This window comes from Solanum tuberosum, unplaced genomic scaffold (genome assembly GCF_000226075.1).
Source record: "Solanum tuberosum cultivar DM 1-3 516 R44 unplaced genomic scaffold, SolTub_3.0 scf00599, whole genome shotgun sequence".
Classification (NCBI taxonomy): Eukaryota; Viridiplantae; Streptophyta; class Magnoliopsida; order Solanales; family Solanaceae; genus Solanum; species Solanum tuberosum.
The window spans coordinates 59273-79241 of NW_006239515.1; the positions used below are offsets into that span (position 1 = coordinate 59273).

A 19969-nucleotide genomic window follows, 5' to 3' on the forward strand; every position below is an offset into this window, starting at 1 on the left:
CAAGCAATCTTTTTTTCAAGAGCTAACTTTTGAGGTTGAGTTAGGTTCAAAATCCATTTCTAACAACAATATGTTAAAAATTTTGACAAGTTGCAAACTATAGTTGTGACATTTTAGTTTCTTTAACGGAACACCCACAATTGAAAAGATCAATCACGATCTTGATACCTTATCAACACTGTTCCAAAAGGGGTTCAAGCATTTTAGTCCATTCAATGTCTTTATCAACTAAGTCCAAATTCTTTAGCAAGCAGCTCAATTTTGTTAATTTTGAGTTAGCTTTCTAATATAATTCAAAAGATGAACTCGTCAAAATCATAATGACTCGAGAGTCCCGTGTGGAAGGATTTTCACTCAACAAATCAAAGGTGGGAGGGGAGGGGGGGGGGGAACATGTCGATGACTCCAAGAGCTCTTATCAATGATATTATTTGACACTTTGATGTTGACTCATTACATGGGTAGCAAAAGGTCCTAATCTCGGTGATACAAATAAAGAAAAGTCAATCCAAAACGTCATATATATGTGATATTTCATCATCAACTTGTGAGCATATATTTTTTAGAATCATATCTCAAATTAATCAAAGGAAATAGTATTAATCAATTATAACTAAGTAACAAATTTTGTTTAAAAAACGCACACCCAATTTTTATAAGAATTAAATACAAATTAAAAAACCAGTAGTCGATAAAACAACAAGTCGTTGTAGTATAGTGGTGAGTATTCCCGCCTGTCACGCGGGTGACCCGGGTTCGATCCCCGGCAGCGGCGTGTTTTCCACATTTTTTATGTAAACATTTCATTTTGATGGAATATATCTTCTTTTTTTTCCTTACTATTGAATATAGATAGGATAACATTGTGTGTTCTCAAATGCTTACTACATAGATAAGTTAATATTGCGTGTTCTCAAACACTTACATAGATAGGTTAATATTATAAATTGGTCTGGTTTGATTATAAAATATTTTGTAAAAGAAGTTAAAAAACATTCTGACCTGCCGGACGCTTAATATTGTGTGTTCCCAAACGCTTACTATCTAGATAGGTTTATAATATAAATCCGGCTCGATTATAAAATGTTTCGTAAAAAAAAAATTAGAAAGTAATTCCGACCTGCCGGATTCGAACCAGCGACCTAAGGATTCCAGCAACAACTACAGTCCTCCGCTCTACCAACTGAGCTAAGGTCGGTTTTGTTTCTGATTTGGCTCATAATAATATACATAATCTTTTTTTTCCAATAATTTATTAGGAGAATTATACCAATAGACCCCTCCCCCAATAGAAAAATTGACATGAATATACTACCAAAAAATTATAAGATTTTCAATATCATATCGCTTTAGATGCGATCCTTTTTTTAAAATTTTATTCGAACACGAAATGTTTTGTACATCAAAATTGTTATCTTTTAAGTAATCTGAAGTTATTCGTGTTAAATGAAGTAGTAAGTCTTGTTCTAACGTATAATATGCCTTCTATCTCATTCTATGTTAATATGTGTTTGACAGGCCCAAAATTTGGAAAAGAAATTAAAGTTTTTTTTTTTTAAAAAAAGAAGATCTAGTTTAACTATGCCATAGATTCATATCATTGATGTTAAAATAAAAAATTTAAAATTAAATTATTTTTAATATACATAAAATATACAAACAGAATTCCATAAACATCTTACTATTTTCACTTAATACCATATTTTGTATATATAAGAGAGATGTTAATATCATGACATGCGTCTAACTTATATATCATGCATTGCGCTTTCACCACTAATACCACACTTATCTACAAGTTAAAAAGGGTAATTTAATTTCCTATTTGGTCAAATAATTAATAGAGGCAAGTTTCTTTATGTAATACCAAGTGGCCAAAAAACAACAAATCTTCCTATATTATCTACTGTCCTCAAATTTGTTTTTGTGGAATTTTGATTACTACTAACAAGTGACTGGTTCACCTCTAATAATATTACTTTCAAATCTTCACCAAACAATGAGCTTGGTTTGTTATTTTCTCTTAATGAAGGCATTTCTCTTGTTGCCTTCTCTTTCTACTCCGGCGATGATTGATGAGAGAAGGCATATACAAGAGGAAAAAAGTAAGAGTAATTCAAACTACTACGAAAAGAAATAAAAGAAAAGGTGATTATTGAAAGTGTAGTGATAAAATGAATGACTTATTCTCTCCTTCGCTTAAAAAGTATCAGGACCTAAAACAACAGATCCAGATGGATGATTTGGAATTAGGGACTGGGGGCACCGGTCCTTCTCAGAACGAAAGCATTGATCTTGCTAAGTTCTTCGAAGATGTAGAGAATGTGAAAGAGGATATGAAGGAGGTTGAGAACTTACATAAACGATTGCAAGAATCAAATGAAGAGAGCAAAACCGTCCATAGTGCACAAAAAGTAAAGGATATTAGGGCTCGAATGGACTCTGATGTGACACTTGTTTTGAAACGTGTCAAGATCATCAAAGGAAAACTTGAAGGCTTAGAAAGATCAAATGTAGCAAATAGGAAGAACATGGGTTGTGGTCCAGGATCCTCTGCTGATCGAACAAGGACTTCCGTAGTTAGTGGTTTAGGGAAGAAACTAAAAGTTCTCATGGATGATTTTCAAGCATTGAGAGCGAAGATGAATTCAGAATACAAGGATACTGTGGCAAGAAGGTACTATTAGAAAGGTTTTCCCTTTGTTCATTCCTTTTATGACTATAATAATATAGATAATAGGTACAATAAAACAAATGTGATATGACACAACCTAATTCTTTTCACCCTGTCTATTCATCTATATTTTCTCAACTCGATATTTAGAAATGTCTCTTTGTCCATAAATATTGATATCATATCAATATCCATTTCTCAATATGATTACTTCATTATGTCTTCAACAGGTACTTCACCGTAACAGGAGAGAATGCAGATGATGAACTTATAGATAATTTAATATCAAGTGGAGAGAGCGAGTCGTTCCTCCAAAAGGCTATTCAAGAACAAGGAAGAGGACAAATTATGGACACAATTTCAGAAATTCAAGAAAGACATGATGCTGTGAAGGAAATTGAGAAGAATTTGATTGAACTACACCAAATTTTCCTAGACATGGCTGCACTAGTAGAAGCACAAGGACAACAATTGAATGATATAGAGAGTCATGTGGCACATGCAAGTTCATTTGTTAGAAGAGGAACAGAACAACTCACAGAGGCTAGGGAGTTGCAAAAAAGTTCAAGAAAATGTACTTGCATTGCTATTCTCCTTATCATTCTTCTTATTATTGTACTAACTTTTCCACTTTGGTCACCATTAATTACTAGTAGGTTGTAGAAAATATTCAAAATTAAACACAAGAGAGACCTTTTGAAAATATTTTTCTTGTAAGAATTTTTATTTTATTTTAGTCATTGTCATCTCACCTTTTTTTTTTGTTACAATACTTATACTTATAGAAGTAAATACTTATGTCTTGTTAATGGGTTCCCTCATTTTGTACATATATATTATAATGCTTAAATTAATGTGTATAAAAAATGTGTAGTTAGAGAACACACTAACAAACAATACCATTTGTTTGATTGCAGACAGTGAAGTACACAAGATTTTATGCAAATCAATATCGACTTATTATCGTATTATATATGTTCTTTGATTAAAAAAAAAAAAAGAGAGTTATATATGTTCAATTAGAGTTTTTGGATAAAATCATTCTTCAACTATGACCTAAACCTAGTGTATATGAGTGAACAAAAAACATCCTTGCACTATCCAAAAAGTTGCAAGATTCATCCTTCTGTCTATTTTTTAAGAAACTCACGCCATCAACAAAAAAATGTGTCACGTCGAATGAATATATGTGCACATGGTTAAGCTAGTCAAGTTGGGTGATTTTTTTAATTTATAGAAATTGAGGGTTTAAATCATCTTTAGATAAAATATATTCAAATTCTAAATATTCTTTGTAAAAAATATGACCAAATACAACTCCAACTTCAAAAATTTCATATAAAGTAATTATTATTTAATTTCCACAACAAAACGCCTACATAATTTCACTAAATTTCCAGTATTTCTGTATATTGTATAAAATGTGAATTGCATTGTATATATAATATATACGTACTATATATATATATATATATATATATATATATATATATATATATATATTTTATTAGAGAAAATCTCTAAATAGTTGCACGTAATATTTTTAAAATGAATTTTTTACATAATCTTTCTAACCATCGGAATCTACTGTATAAATATTTCAAAACTTATGTATTGTTGCAAGTCAATTTATTTGATGATGCAAAAACATATAAACTAACAACACACAAAATTTAAATTATGAGAATAAAATATTCATTTTCTATCCATATTCTTATTCTTTTTAGGTAACTTTGATCTTCTTGTCGTGGCTAAGACATGACCAAATTAATAAAAATAAAAATTATTGGTTCAATGAGTTTCTTTTTTTAAAAAAAATAGAATGAAGGATGATTCTTGTTATTTTTTGGATAGTAAAGAATGTTTTTTGCTCACTTAGATAATATAAAAATGTACATTAGATTTGAGTCATAGTTAAGGAATGATTTTAGCCAAAAACTCGTTCAATTATGTACGATTGTCGGACCCTTTTCTTAGAGTCAAGCGATTTTTAGGTTTTGTCCTCGTTCCTCTCTTTCTATTAGGACACGAGAAAATATGTAAACACAACTCTTTATGATTTGAATGAAAAAAAGATAATCTTGTAGCTATCTCATATATTCAATAATATTTCCTTCATTCATTTTTAATTGTGATGTTTTGATTTTGAAAAATCAAATCATATGAATTCTGATAATCAACATTTTAAGATGTATATTTTCGTCATTGATCAAAAGATTTTGCAATTTAGCTTCGAAATTAACCAAGTTGACTTTCTTAAGAGCGAACCAATCTTATAAAAGGCCATCGGAGAAGCGCTAAATTTAAAAAATTCTTCTTCAGATAGTGTCAATGTTCTTGAAATTATTTGTTCATCGCCATTACAGCTCTGTTACTTTCTTCACAAATCCTCCGTCTAAAGAATCAGAAATTATCCATCTTTGCAGGTCAGGTTTACTCTCTCAAGCTATAAAGCTTCTCAAAACCACAGAAAAAATCTCCTCAAAACCAATCGTATATGCTACATTGATACAGACATGTACTAAATCTCACTCATTCAATCATGGGGTTCAATTCCATACCCATGTCATCAAAACTGGGCTCGAAACGGATCGTTTCGTTGGGAACAGCTTACTTGCTCTCTACTTCAAATTGGGTTCAAAATTTCTTGAAACTCGGAGGTTCTTTGAAGGAATGGTGTATAAGGATGTTGTTGCTTGGTCTTCGATGATAACGGGGTATGTTCGTATTGGGAAGCCTAAGATTTCACTGGAATTGTATGGGGAAATGATTGATTTAGGTTTTGAGCCAAATGGGTTCACTTTGTCTGCTGTGATTAAAGCTTGTTCTGAGATTGGGAAGTTGAAATTAGGGAGTGGATTTCATGGGGTTGTGATTAGCCGTGGATTTGAAGAGAATAATGTGATTGTGAGTGCGTTAATTGATATGTATGGTAAGAATTATGCATCAGGAGATGCACTTAAGCTGTTTGATGAATTGCCTGAACCAGATGCTGTTTGTTGGACTTCAGTTATTTCCGCTCTCACGAGGAACGAATTGCACGAGGAGGCTTTGGGGTTCTTTTATACAATGCATAGGAAGAATGGGTTGGCCCCGGATTTGTTTACGTTTGGAAGTGTGCTGACTGCATTGGGTAATTCTGGTAGGACGAGGCAAGGTAGAGAGGTTCATGCTAAGATTGTGACTGCTGGTCTTTGCGGGAATGTGGTTGTCGATAGTAGTTTAGTGGATATGTATGCAAAATGCGGGGTGGTTGATGAGTCTCAGCATGTTTTTGACCGAATGGATAAGAGGAATTCTGTTTCGTGGTGTGCGTTAATGGGTGGCTACTGCCAAAAGGGTGAGTTTGACATTGTTATTGAGCTCTTTAGGACGATGGGGGAGGTTGATCTTTACAGCTTTGGGACTGTTCTTCGTGCCTGTGCAGGGTTGGCAGCGTTGAAGTCAGGGAAGGAAGTTCACTGCCAGTATTTGAGGAGAGGTGGCTGGAGTGATGTTATCGTGGAATCAGCTCTAGTTGATCTCTATGCAAAATGTGGCTTTGATAATTATGCCTATGTGATATTTCGCCAAATGAATGTTAGGAACTCGGTTACCTGGAACTCAATGATATCTGGATTTGCTCAGAATGGGAAAGGCGCAGAAGCTATTGCAGTATTTGAGGAGATGATTAGCGAAGGGGTTAAGCCAGATTATATCAGCTTTATCGCGGTTCTTTTTGCTTGTAGTCATAGCGGTATGGTTGATGAAGGGCGAAAGTATTATCTCTCAATGATTAATGAGTATGGTATCAAAGCTCATATCGAGCATTATAGTTGCATGGTTGATCTTCTAGGTCGGGTTGGAGAGGTAGAAGAAGCTGAAAGCTTGATTCTAGGTGCGGAATTCAGAAACGATGCTTCCCTTTGGGCTACCCTACTTGGTGCTTGTACTAGCAGTACAAATCCTACTGTTGCAGAGCGAATTGCAAAGAAAATGATGGAACTAAATCCTGATTATCATTTAAGTTATGTTCTTCTAGCAAATGTGTACAGAGCAGTAGGCCGGTGGGCTGATGCTCTTGAGATTCGGCGACAGATGCAAGAAAAAAGAGTGAATAAGATAACCGGGAAGAGCTGGATTTAAACAAGTACTGACAAGCCTTTTCAGTAAAGAGCTCTATCAGGACACCTCTACAAAGAAACATTCCTGCAAAATGCTCAAGCTGACAATGCAGATACATAGCTCATAGCACATTTATCAATTTTGTTCCTGTCAGGGTGACCCTTGTTTCGAGATGCAACTTGTATTCCTCTCGTGTATGGGTGACCCTTGTTTCGAGATGCAACTTGTATTCCTCTCGTGTATGGGTGACCCTTGTTTCGAGATGCAACTTGTATTCCTCTCGTGTATGGGTGACCCTTGTTTCGAGATGCAACTTGTATTCCTCTCGTGTATGGGTGACCCTTGTTTCGAGATGCAACTTGTATTCCTCTCGTGTATGGGTGACCCTTGTTTCGAGATGCAACTTGTATTCCTCTCGTGTATGGGTGACCCTTGTTTCGAGATGCAACTTGTATTCCTCTCGTGTATGGGTGACCCTTGTTTCGAGATGCAACTTGTATTCCTCTCGTGTATGGGTCCTTTGACCGGGTAAGCTTGCAGAGTTGCAGTACGAGAACTATTTATCAGAGTATCTAGCAATTAGCATTACAAACGCGTACAAGGCCCTTGTAACAAGGGGGATATAGAAACTTCATAGCTCAAAGGGTTCTAGTGACACAAGCCTTTTAACAATATTAGCTAGGTGGTGAAATCAAACCCAACCCGTCCAATCCGACCCAACTCATTTAGGTTTGGGTTGGTTATTGGTCCGCCCATTTGTTAGCTAAATTAAGTTGATATGTAACCCAAATTGATTTTTGAGAAATTTTGTCATGATATTTTTTTTTTGATTTTATATGTTATATATAGTTATAAAAAAGAAAGATTTATTTTTATTAGGTACTAAAAGCTTATAAAATAATAAAGAGTAAAGGGTTAAAAGTAGCCTCAACTTATTAGAAATGGTTTAAAAATGCTCCACTTCCACCTATTGGCTTTAAAATGTCCTTAACGTTTTTTTTAAGTTCAAAAATACCCTAAAGTTAACATAAATATGACATGGAATTTAACTAAACAAATGGTCAATTGTTTTTTGGCCAAGTTAAGTGCTGCAAATTAACTGATGTTTTTGGAATTGAATGTTGTTTTATAAAGAAAGGAACAGATGGAGAAGAAAGAACAGAGAAAAGCTTAAAATTGTCGGTGAAAACGGGTTTGGGTATTGAGTGGGATGAGGCTTTTGTATTTGATTAAAAAGTTATGACCAAATGAAATATGGATTTCTTTAGTTAATTTTATGTCATATTTCTGTTAATTAAACGGTATTTGAAAATTTAAAAAAATGTTAAGGGAATTTTTAAAACTAATGGATGGAAGGATGACATTTTTGAACCAATTTTAATAGGCTAAGGGCATTTTTTCCCCTTTTCCGAATAATAAATAAAGCTATTAAAACTTAATAAAAATTGAGCGGGTTGGGTTATGACACGTTACTTAACCCGTTTTGATAAAAATTGAGCGAATTGGGTTATGACACGTTACTAATCCGTTACTTAACCCGTTTTGATCCAACTCATTTTGGTCCAAACAAATTTGGGTTGGATTAGGTCTTGACTCATTTAGATTCGCTCGAATTTAACTCAACTCGTGCGCCGCCGGTAATATTCAACCAAACTCAGGAGCAAGGGCGGCTCAACCCCAAAGCCCCAAAAAGTAAGGGCCTCCAAAGAACCAAAAAAATCCCAAATTAAGTTATGAAAATGTATTGAAGATGCACAAAAAAGAAACAAATTTCAATAAGAGGCAAGATTAAACAAAATAGCAAAGTAGAATATAAAGAAATTATGTATTTATTGTTACTTCTCTCTAGTTCATTTTTAGTTGTTATGTATACTATAAATACTTGTTTTAGAATAGTTATAAAAAAAGAAACAGAGGCATTAGTAATTAAAAAAAATTAATAGTTTGTTGTTAATCTCTTACTAATTATTATGCACATATTTTTTGAAATTTTATTATTGATGTAATTATAATTAAAAATCATACACAATTAAATTTAAAGTTACTTTTTATTTCTTAATTTCTCTAATTCATTTCAATTTAAATTAATCATGCTTTAATATTGGCTTTGTAAGATTGTCAACCATCACTATAATATTGGTTTTGTATTGAAAAATATTATGAAATATTATATAAGGAAAAAAATGATACCCTAATTGACATATTTAGTGAAGTGAAGTCTTAATTTTATTTTTAAACACTTTTAGAATAATTTTGATAGTTTATATAATAATTGATTCTATTGAAAAAGTTTTCAAAACTATAATCAATAAAAGAGATTTAAATATTTGTGTTATTATATAACGTATATTAATTTATATATGCTTATTATTTTCTTACAAAATATTACAAGAAATGTTATACGGTCAATTGAAAAAAAAAAATATTTATTAAATTATAATTAATTATAATTTTTCTTAAAAGTTATGAGAATAAAATACATATAAAATATTAAATAGATGTATCTCTTTCTCTAAATTTTGGCTTTACGGAGTATGTTTTTGTGTGACATTACAAATGTAGAATTAACAAATTCTTTGAGATTATTTTCAATGTCACACATATGGTGAAAATATGTATTGCCCTTCTTTATGAGCTTACACAATAACATGTGTAACAATATGTATTGCCCTTCTTTTTATGTGCTTGCACAATAACAGGATTTACATGGTGTTCATCCATTATACTTGTTGTATTAACCTAGATTTCAATTTTATAATCATATTTTCGATATATATTTTATAATCGCAATTAAACAAATTGTAGATATAAATCTCTAATTAAGTCTAAATTATACTATTTTTTAAAGTTCCTCATTTTAAAAACTTTAAAATATTTGTATATGAATAGTAAAGTTTAAAAAAAATAGATGAGAAAAACGAAATGAATTTAGGTTTTTTTTTTTGTTTCTCACTCGATGTCCGAAGCCCACATTGAAACTCTGACTAAATTCGAATCACGCACTGCAGGGTCCATTTAGGGGTATCGCTCCTAACATGATTTTTTTCATACCCAAGAATCGAACCGAGACTCCTAATTAAGGCTCAAACAATCTCACCACTGCAACAGAACTAATGTTTATAGAATGAATTTATGTTGAACGGAGCAAGTTAGGTTCAAATTGACTAAACCCAATCTACACCAGTCCTACTCCGTCCTATTGTCATCCCGGCTCCATAGAGGTCCCACCTTCTTTATCCCAAAAAAATGCTGAGTAATGCAAACGACGTACGCCTCTTAAAATAAACGCTCTCATCCCTCGTGTGTTCCACATGTCCCACCACTTTTTCCTCTTAATCTCCGTTTTCGACATTACCAAAGCTCCAAATTTTCCTTCATAAAACTTCTCAATCTTCCTCTTTGAGATTCTCTTCCATAGCCAAAAATATCACAATGAAGATTAAACCTCCTCCAACTTCTTCTTCTTCTTCTCAGACGCTAACAGCAACGGCGGCATCATCTCATGATGCTAAATTACTTGTTCGTGAAACCCTCCGTATTAGTGCTGATCTTGCTTCTGCTTCTTATGTGCCGTCGGTTGGTTCAGCACCGGAAAATGCTAGTTTTGGAGTTGTAGATCGGGAATTTGTTGATTCAAGCTTGAGATTGCTTTGTTGTGAAGAGATCGATGGTCGTAGATGGAAGTATTTTGCTGATGAGAGTGTCGGTTCTGAACAATTGAAGTTGAAGAAGAAGAAGAATGCGATTCGTGCTGTTAGTTTGCACTCTCCACAAGCTCCTGCTGAGGTTTGTTTGTTAGTTTGTTTTGCTTCCTCTACTAATACTAGTTGTATAAACAATGTTTTCACTTTGACATAGAGTTTAAGAAAGTATGACTTTTGAATTCTGTGACTCTTAAACGAAAAGACGTGTAGGATGTAGGAAAATGTAATTTAATCTTGTGGTTTTAAACATGTAACGTTCAGAGTTGAAATTCAAGAGTTGCAAGGAAATGGAAAGAGACATTCTTTTTTGAAACGGATTAAAAAGTGAACAATTTGAGATGGAGGGAGTAGTTGCATAAACAATATTACCTCATTTTTAAAAATGATGGTGGTGTCTGAGACAGCTTGCGGGACCTTGACTAATCAATCAGAGAGCCTGTTTTTGTATGACAATCCACAATAACAGGTGCCTGGTGTACCAATTCACCAACATAGAAGCAGCTCTGTCTCATCATGGCTCCCTAAATCTTTTCAGAAGTAAAAAGGAAAATGAGACTTTGTGTAAGATTCTTAAATGAGGAAGATTACAGTATCGTGCCTTTCACATCAATGACCAAGAACTATATTATGTGTCTAGTAGTTTCAAATTTCTGGTGAAGAATATATACTATTTATCTATAATAATTCAAATAGTCGGAGAAATATGTTGAAAAGAATTTTCAGTTGACCTTAAGGAATCAAGTGGAGAACTAGCGAGTGAGCTAAAAATCAAATTGCTATAGCAGAAATTCTCTAAATTGTTTCATCAGCACCTTGTTAATATAGTGTAGGATACTGAAATTCCAACATTAGGCACATTTTCAGCAAAGTGGAAGGGTTTTCTCTGGTGTGAATCATCAGAACACTGTCTCTTGTTTTATAATTTCTATAAGCTACTAAAGTATGTCTCTATGAGGAGTGCCTAGTAGTATGTTGTAAGATGGCCGTTTGAGTAGGACATTGTGTGTGAGAGTAAGACATTGCGCATGAATCTTAATAGACAAGGATTCTCTATTCGAAATGTATTTTTCTTAATGTTCCTATTGTACACGTGGTGCAGGAGTTCATGGCATTCATAAGATCCTATGTGGTTCCAGAAGGTTTTCCTGACAGCGTTACACCTTCTTATGTACCATATATGACATGGAGGGCACTAAAGGTACATACCTACAAAATAAATGCTCTGTCTTGATTGCTCTTTTGGTTAATGTTTCATAACATGTTGTGGTTATTCACCAACTACCTCTTGATTTCCACTTGTAGCACTTCTTTGGTGGTGCAATGGGAGTTTTCACGACGCAAACACTCTTAAATTCAGTAGGAGTCTCCAAACATAGAACTACCCCTGGTGCTGTAGCCATTAACTGGATTCTCAAGGTACAGCATGCTCTCTCTTGATATTTTACCTAGAGATGGGACTTGATATAAGAATGTGGAAATTATTATGCAAAAAGTTGGAATTAAGTTTTGTGAGTTAGGTTGTTAGTTTGGCATTTGAGTCTACATATCAGATACATGTTATTTGAAGCTATTTATATGCTAACAAAGTCCAATATTTTCCCAAAGATCCTAATAACACATTATTTTTGTTACAAACTTAAAATGAACAAATGTGTTCCTTCTTGAGCTTGAACTTTTAGATGAGGTGGTTCACACAATTTGATGTTACATGAGCTGACAAAGGTTTTGAGTTAGAGTCTTTATCATTACCCATCTACAAAAATATTGTCACGTGCTTGGCCCAAAACAATAGGCCTACACGTGCCGCAGTGTGTTGCATACTTGGATACATAAATGTGTCCCTTCTCTATCTGTTTAAACTTTACTTTTAGATGAGGCGGTTCACACAATTCAATAGTTTTCTTTCAATTTCTCCTAGCAGCCACTAATCCTTTTTACGGTCTTATAATTCCATAAGTTTTTCCAATATCTATAGATTAGGTTGTTCTTGCTGCCATTGGTCACCATATCAGATGAAACATTATCCAAGAATCCCTGTCACCCAAAAAGCAGATGCTTTCTTTAATTTTTTCTGACTCAGAAGCAGGTGCACCCGTTCAATCATGTGGAATTATTTTCCAGGAAAGCTTCATAACCTGAATCAAATCCATCTTGAAAATTGTGATGAGACAACGGACTAGGAAAAAAACTTAGTTTTAATTCTTCTGGCTTGAGTGTCTCTCTGTGTGTGTATTATGGGGGGTCTTCATGTATCTAAAGAAGTCAAGATCTAAGTTTAAGACTGTTCTGTTGCTTCTGATTCTCTCAGCGTTGAATAAACCCAAATCAGATATGCGCACATTTTTTTAACTGTTACATGTTTATGATATTCCATGAGCTCAAAATGGATTTAAGAAACAGCTCCTTTCATGTTCCAAGAATTCAAACTGGAGTATATGCAATTTTCAGGATGGTGCTGGTCGGGTGGGGAAGATGCTTTATGCACGGCAGGGAAAGAAATTTGATTATGATCTAAAACAGGTATTCACCATTGTTTCCTCTCTAAATTTTCTTTTGTTTTTTTTTTCTTTTTCTGTTCATATTTTGTTTTCTTGGTTTGGGCTATGGGATGGGTAAGGGTTGATCTTTAACTTGTAATTTTGTTAAAATAGTTCATTTTTCCTTATAATTCTTGTTTCATCATGTTTCCCTTCAGCTAAGGTTTGCGGGTGATCTTCTGATGGAGTTGGGAGCTGGTGTTGAACTGGTAACTGCTGTCGTGCCGCAGTTTTTTCTTCCCTTAGCCTGTGCTGCGAATGTCGCAAAGGTTTTCCACTGTCCTCTTTTCCATATTTTTTCCTGTTGCATGGACATATATATAGTTAGCTAATCCCTCAAGGCTTATTTTGAATTGCTTGCAGAATGTAGGGGCTGTCACTTCTACTTCAACTCGTACTCCTATATATAAGGCCTTTGCTAAAGGGGAAAATATTGGGGATGTAACAGCTAAAGGGGAATGCGTTGGAAATCTAGCTGATTTAGTAAGCTTTTCTAATCTTTCTTTCCTTCTTTTTCTCTTTTTCTGGTGCTGAAGATATTGATTTGATCTTAACATAAAAAGGGTAGCCCCGAGCACAAAGCATCCCGAAGTTCACATTGCATCAAATCCAATGTTTAACAAGTATATTGAATTGGCAATATGAGTATTCTGATTTCAATTGCATGGCCTCTTGAGACCACTTCTCAAAACAAATTTTATCCTGGTCCGGCCACAGTTGTGTAATATACTATATGTTGCATTAATGGTTCAAGTTCATTGCCACAAGAAGTAGCAGTTCTATTATTTCCTTCTTTTGAAAGGGAAACGTGGCAGAAGAGGTAGTCACTATATTTTATCGCCATTGTTGCTGTTTTTAAAGTGATGGGGTCGTATACCTACTCAGTTTCTCACTAACTTTTCACTCAATTTTTCCGTCCAAGGGCTTTGGTGGAAGACAAACTGAAACAAAGGGCCGGTAAAGTTTGACATAGTAGGGAAGCTGCAAATTGACTTTGTGATCTACTGTTATGTTGTATCTTCATATTGTTTCAAAGAATTTCACTGAAATTGTTCACTTGCTTATTGGTGAAAGTGACACTTGTGAGAAAGACGGGAAGGAAGAGACACACTGCCTGATTAAATCCTCAAGCTATTGGAGTTTAAATTATTACAATCCTAGAAAGGAAAGAAAATCAATACATAATTACAATATCATTACAACAGAGTAAATTAAGCTATTTAGTATATCAATGATATTTAATATTCATACTAATCCTATCACTTTTCCTTAAGCTGGTGCATATATTTCATATGCCTCAAGCTTGCTACATATATAACTTGTTCAGGGACTGATGAATGAATTGGTAAATATATCTGCAAGCTGATCATTTGACCGTTAGAACTTTGTGACAGTGTCTCTTGAGGGTATCTTTTCTTTGACAAAATCACAATCAATTTTTATGTGTTTGTTCCTCTCATGAAACATTGGATTTGATGCAATGTGAAGTTTGGTCTCATTATTACACATAATGGTTGCAAACATGTGGATTGGGTTAAATTTGGGCGGGTTAGAAAAGGGTTGAATAGGAAATGGGTCATAACATAATACACCCATATTTACGCAGCTAAAAATGGGTTGGGTTCGAGTCAAATCAATATTTAATTCAAGAATTGCGGAAATAAAGAAATCATTGAACCAGGTAGTTTTGGAGATGTTAAGTATGGTGAAGGTCTTTACTATGATTTACTATTTGTTGGGCTGCTGTACCTTTTTTTACACTAATTGCCGGGCTACTGTACTTCCATTCCACCTTATTGTGGTAATTGAAGTATTTGGTTAAAGGACACGAATCAACATAGTGAAACATGTTACATGTGTGATGTGTATAACTTTGTACAATAATATTGTACTCCCTCTACCCTTCGGGGTGGCCAATGGTTTGGGCTTGAGACTTTCATGTTGGAGGTCTCAAGTTCGAAACCCCTTGCCAGCGAAAGCAAGGGGTTTGCCTTCTGGGTCGAGCTCGTTGCACCGGGCTTGCCTAGTGTGGGTTACCTCTCCTATGTGGTTTGCGAGCTATTGCATAGGAGCGGGGGTTTTACCCTGTGCCGCACCCAAAGGGTAGCGGCTGCGGGTTTCCCTTGTCATCAAAAATAAATAAATATTGTACTCCCTCCATTTAAAAATGAATGACCTCCTTTCCTTTTTAGTCTGTTTAAAAAAGAATGACCTCTTTCCTTTTTTGGTAACATTTTAATTTCAGTTTTTCACGTGGCATGTTTAAAGCCACAAGATTGAAGGGCAATTTAGTACATTTGACATAACTTTAATTTAGGACCACAAGATTCAAAAGTCTTCTTTATTTTCTAAAACTTCGTGCCAAGTCAAACCAGGTCACTCTTTGTGAAACGGAGGGAGTAATATTTACAGTAATAAAATATCAGTGTTTTACTGTTATCTTTTTTGTTATTATAGAGGTATTTCAAGCTGAATTTTGATGACTTATGCTATTGTAATTAGATTATACTTGGGCATTGCAAAATGGCTAAATTCCTAGATAGCCCCTTAAACTTGGGCATGATTTGTAAGTTAGAAACTCAAACTTAGCTCATGACTAGATAGACACCTCAACTCGTCTTATATGTGTCTTTTAAACATACCAATACTACATGGCATATTGTGTGTTGTGTTGTAATATTAGACTTCTTTCTCGATCAATGTGTTCAATATAAATTTCAGCGTCTGGGCCTTGATTTTTCACAATTCAGAAGCTAAAATATTATTCACATTGAAACACCAATTTTACCATCTTTCCATCTCAAAGGGTCTATTGTTCATAAGGTGCACTCCTCTCCAAACATATCAGTTTATGGTAATGAGAATATGTAAGATTTTTCTATGATAAAAATGAAAATAAAAGAATATACAAGAGTGAAGCAAGAATTATGAGAAACAAAAGAATAACAAAAACAAGTTTGACAATCCGCAAAATGTTTCCTTTTTTTCTTTCAGGGGAATTGAAGGGCTTATTTTCGACTTGAATAAGAGTTCAAATTTATCTGTTTAGTTGTTTCTATTATGCATCTTATTACTAATGTGTTTGAGCTGGAATAACTTATGTGAATTGTTTCTTATGAAGCTCGGGACAGGATTAAGTATCTTGATTTCCAAAAGGAATCCATCCTTGGTCAAGACATTTGCCTTCCTCTCATTTGGATATGTCTTCAGCTCTTACCGAGAGGTTAAATAGTGTGCTTTAATTTATAGTTCTGCACCTTCTTAACAAACTCTTTTGATTCCTTTCCTTTTTCTTTTTCCCATTTGACTGAAGTGTCTTATTGCTTTTGTATGTCTTAGGTGAAATCTGTTGTGCTGCATACCCTGAACCGTGCAAGATTCACAGTAGCAGTAGAATCTTTCCTAAGGACAGGTTGGGAGCAGTCTTCTCTCCCTCCACAACTCCTCTTTTTCTGTTATGATTGAGCCTCCTTTCATACCATGATTTTGTTTGCTGTTAACTGACTGTCATCACAACTGGATGGTTCATCGTACAAATTTGTGGTGAAAATAGGACATTCCAACATTTTATTAACTCAAATCTAGCGAAATTATGTGTTGCCTCTTTTACCTTTTCTTCTCCATTTTGATTTCCCGTGGAGTTATCCAAAAATGTGAAAAACTTACTACGAGTGAAGCAAAGCAGGAAAGGGAAGATAAATTAACAGCCATATATCTTTTTCCTCCGAGTTGATGTCTTATTGTGCTACTTGCTCTTCAGGGAGAGTTCCAACACTGCAGGACGGAAATTCAAGGGAAGACATATTTAATTTTCCATGGAGACAGCACAGGCCTATTGTTCTTGGTAATTACAAGGAAAATACACTGTTTCCTTTGTCACCTAATCATAAATTCATCAGATGTATTCATTGTAGATTTAAACTAAATGGTTGCAGGACCTAGATTTAAAGAAGCTTTCCAAGATCCAAACTCATATCTTGCTGTCAAGCCCATCTTTGAGGTATGTTTCTAGGAAGGATGAATGTCAAGGCACACTTTCATCTCTTGCTTGTTATGTGGCAAAATATTTCTTCTACCATTTTCTTATATTCATGCTCATGAATTGCATGTCAATCTTGATCAACAGAAGGAGCATTATATAGTGACATACAATCCTTCCAAAGAAAACATATATGTGCTGCTCAAAGATCAAGCCAAGTCTGATGATGTACTGAAAGCAGCATTTCATGTAAGACATCTGACTTACCCATGTGATGAATGTGGAACTCTTAATTTACCATACCTAATTAACTTTAAAATACAGGGTCATGTGCTTCTGCACATCATTCGTTCATCCACCAACAAACAGTCTTCCTCCAGGAAACAACATGAAGATGAACTTTCAGCATCCTTGCTATCAACTGCTGATCTTCAAGCTCATGTTGCAGAATCTTATAAAATGGTCTCTGCTTTATATATGCCTTTCAAGAGCAAAGCTAAAGAACAGGTGAAGCGAAATTCGCCACTTCATTAGACTATTTCGATATATCCTTTTTAGTTTCTAACTTTTAAACAAAATTGAAACATAGAGATGAATTGTTACTTCTAATTGCAGATGAACCTTCTGTTTGTACCTATAATCACATATAATTACACTTGAAAAAAAAACATAGAAAGCTGAGGAAGTATCAGGAAGGGCTAAGGTGAAATAAACCAGAATATTTGAGTTTTCAATCTCAGTCCTTTAGTTCCTGTTCCTCCTCTCCTCAGTAAGAAAGGAAAACGGAGTTGGGAAATAAGAGCTGGAATATAGGGTGTGTTTTGCACGGAGGAAAATGTTTTCCAATTTTACTATGTTTGGTTGGTCAAGATGTTTAGGAGAACATTTTCTCTAGGAAAACAAGTTCAAAATAAAAAATTTGAAAAATGACTTCACTACTTGGAAGTACGGAAAATTTAGTTCAATAAGTGGCACTCTGTGATAATTGTCTCCTTCCCAACTCCAAACCCTTTCTCACATCCCTCAGACCCTATATCCCTTCCCCCAAATCCTCCACCCCACACACCTCACCTCCACCCCCATAGTCATTGTCTAAATTATATATAAATTCTCTTGGGACAATATTTTTTATTTTTTACCTAACACTAGAAAATAAGTAACAAATCCTAATTGCCACTAATGATGAACGTGATTTTAACACCATGGACACACAATTATACATGTAACGAATCCTAATTGCAAAATATTGATGGAATTAGCAGTGGGAATGATGATAGTGAATTCGTTGTTTGTCTGCTCTGCCAGTTTGATTATGGCATACTTGCAAGAGCCTATTCCTTTTATTTTAGTTATGCAGGTTATTGATCATTTTACATCTTGCAGGGTTGGGTGATGTCGGAATCACTACTTAATCCTGGCCGAGCTCGGCTTTGTGAAATGGCCACATAAGATACATAACTGTTGGAGTTGGTTGCAGAGGAGCTAAAAAAGAATTGTTTGTTGACACAATTTTTTTGCATGGTGCCACTGATGGGCATTGCAAGACGTTTGTGCATCTAGTGAAATTTGCTACGCGGTGGCAAATGAGGTCAGAGATGTGAAGTAACTACCAGATATTTATCCTGATGTTCCGTGAGATGCAATTCACTACATGTTCTTTCTACTTTGTAGTACGATGGTTTACCTGTACATCAGCAGCTAGCTATTAGCATAAGCAAGAAAGTGCATTCCGCGAAAGAGATTTCAGTATACTTGTTTATTCCGCCAGTCTTTTCTTCTTTCTTGCATATAAATTTTCAGTTTGATGCATACAAGGTTGTTTTTTTTATAGGGGGAGGCGGGTTCGCCTGCCGTTGAGATACGCTTCTACCCCCTGTTTCCTGTTTTTCATACTTCTTTTTGCTAATGTAATGTAATATCTCCATCTGGTGTTCCTTTTTTACTTCTCTACCTTTTTGCTTTTCAATCATGGAAGAACAAGCAAACATGAGGGAAATGTTACTTTTTATTATTGGTAGGGATAAGGCACCAGTACCCTAGACTATGACCGAAATTCTAGAGACACTTTAACTAAACTAAGATTCTATTACCCTCTAGTTCATTATTTTTTTTGTAAATTTGTAAACCTTTTTGCTGCAGTAATTTTGTTTTTCCATCATTTAACTTGTGTGATTGCTAATATTGCCGGTCCCAAACTCAAATAAAGGAAAGGAGGATGTTTGTCGAGTGTCAATCGCAAAAAACCTTGATATCATTTAACTCTTGTGAGTGCTAATATTGTCGGTCCCAAACCCAAATAAAGGATGATGTTTCACAAGTGATATTTCACGGTTGTGTTCTCACGCCCAACAAACCTCATTTCCAACCCATCCTCGTAGCCCTCATCTCCACCACCTCACACCCTACCTCTCATAAGATTAGTCTAAGACTATATACAAATACTTTAAGGATAATATTTTTTGCTTATTTGTCAAACAGAAGAAAATAAATAAGAAGTTCACTTATTTTTCAGAAAAACATTCTTCATACCGAACACACCCTATACATGCTGAATTTTCACAAGTATAAAAGACACCTTTATCTTTAGCTCCAAATACCTACTGGTTTTCCTGTTTTAATATCGTGATTCTTTGTTGTTTCTACTCTTAATTTTTACACTAAAAGAACTTGTTGCATTCTTGGAGACATTTACACCAAATAATATGGGGAATCTGTAAGGTAGTTTCATAGGCCAAATAAAAAAATATTGGAAAAACTACATAAATGAGTCATAAAACTCTCAAAATAATTGCATGTTCATACTCCAATTCAAAATAATTCAAGAAATATCCATTCTTTCAAAAAATATTACGGCCCATACATAACTGGGTCATAAAACTCTCAAAATAATTACATGTTCATACTCCAATTCAAAATAATTCAAGAAATATCCATTCTTTCAAAAAATATTACAGCCCATACCCCCCCCCCC

At 34.5% G+C, this 19969-nt stretch overlaps 3 protein-coding genes and 2 non-coding genes across 5 annotated transcripts; 4 read left to right on the forward strand and 1 right to left on the reverse strand.

Annotated features, from left to right (window-relative positions):
* The first annotated feature begins 703 nt into the window (after positions 1 to 703).
* On the forward strand, positions 704 to 775 carry TRNAD-GUC (transfer RNA aspartic acid (anticodon GUC)). Its single transcript has one exon. It is a non-coding gene; the product is annotated as a tRNA-Asp (tRNA).
* A 339-nt stretch (positions 776 to 1114) lies between these two features.
* TRNAY-GUA (transfer RNA tyrosine (anticodon GUA)) lies at positions 1115 to 1198 on the reverse strand. Its single transcript is given in 2 exon segments — positions 1115 to 1150; positions 1162 to 1198. It is a non-coding gene; the product is annotated as a tRNA-Tyr (tRNA).
* Positions 1199 to 2148: 950 nt separating this feature from the next.
* On the forward strand, positions 2149 to 3337 carry LOC102602482 (syntaxin-124-like). Its single transcript, XM_006365969.1, has 2 exons — positions 2149 to 2677; positions 2905 to 3337. The coding sequence occupies exons 1-2, from the start codon at positions 2175 to 2177 to the stop codon at positions 3335 to 3337; spliced, it is 936 nt and encodes a 311-aa protein (XP_006366031.1). The 5' UTR covers positions 2149 to 2174.
* A 1555-nt stretch (positions 3338 to 4892) lies between these two features.
* On the forward strand, positions 4893 to 7580 carry LOC102593122 (pentatricopeptide repeat-containing protein At1g03540). The gene has a single exon (XM_006365939.2). The coding sequence runs from the start codon at positions 5006 to 5008 to the stop codon at positions 6797 to 6799; it is 1794 nt and encodes a 597-aa protein (XP_006366001.1). The 5' UTR covers positions 4893 to 5005; the 3' UTR covers positions 6800 to 7580.
* Positions 7581 to 10065: 2485 nt separating this feature from the next.
* On the forward strand, positions 10066 to 18940 carry LOC102593461 (protein root UVB sensitive 6). Its single transcript, XM_006365940.2, has 13 exons — positions 10066 to 10564; positions 11582 to 11680; positions 11785 to 11898; positions 12931 to 13002; positions 13178 to 13288; positions 13383 to 13502; positions 16141 to 16242; positions 16359 to 16431; positions 16780 to 16863; positions 16955 to 17019; positions 17146 to 17247; positions 17323 to 17505; positions 18382 to 18940. The coding sequence occupies exons 1-13, from the start codon at positions 10211 to 10213 to the stop codon at positions 18445 to 18447; spliced, it is 1545 nt and encodes a 514-aa protein (XP_006366002.1). The 5' UTR covers positions 10066 to 10210; the 3' UTR covers positions 18448 to 18940.
* Positions 18941 to 19969: the final 1029 nt, after the last annotated feature.

What these genes read in the sequence shown, in the direction of transcription:
- LOC102602482 (XM_006365969.1), top strand. Translation starts at nt 2,175, where the DNA reads ATGAATGACTTATTCTCTCCTTCGCTTAAAAAGTATCAGGACCTAAAA. An exon ending in AAGGATACTGTGGCAAGAAG is followed by an intron (nt 2,678 to 2,904) that starts GTACTATTAGAA and finishes TGTCTTCAACAG; the next exon opens with GTACTTCACCGTAACAGGAG.
- LOC102593122 (XM_006365939.2), top strand. Translation starts at nt 5,006, where the DNA reads ATGTTCTTGAAATTATTTGTTCATCGCCATTACAGCTCTGTTACTTTC.
- LOC102593461 (XM_006365940.2), top strand. Translation starts at nt 10,211, where the DNA reads ATGAAGATTAAACCTCCTCCAACTTCTTCTTCTTCTTCTCAGACGCTA. An exon ending in CCATTAACTGGATTCTCAAG is followed by an intron (nt 11,899 to 12,930) that starts GTACAGCATGCT and finishes TGCAATTTTCAG; the next exon opens with GATGGTGCTGGTCGGGTGGG. An exon ending in TTGATTATGATCTAAAACAG is followed by an intron (nt 13,003 to 13,177) that starts GTATTCACCATT and finishes GTTTCCCTTCAG; the next exon opens with CTAAGGTTTGCGGGTGATCT.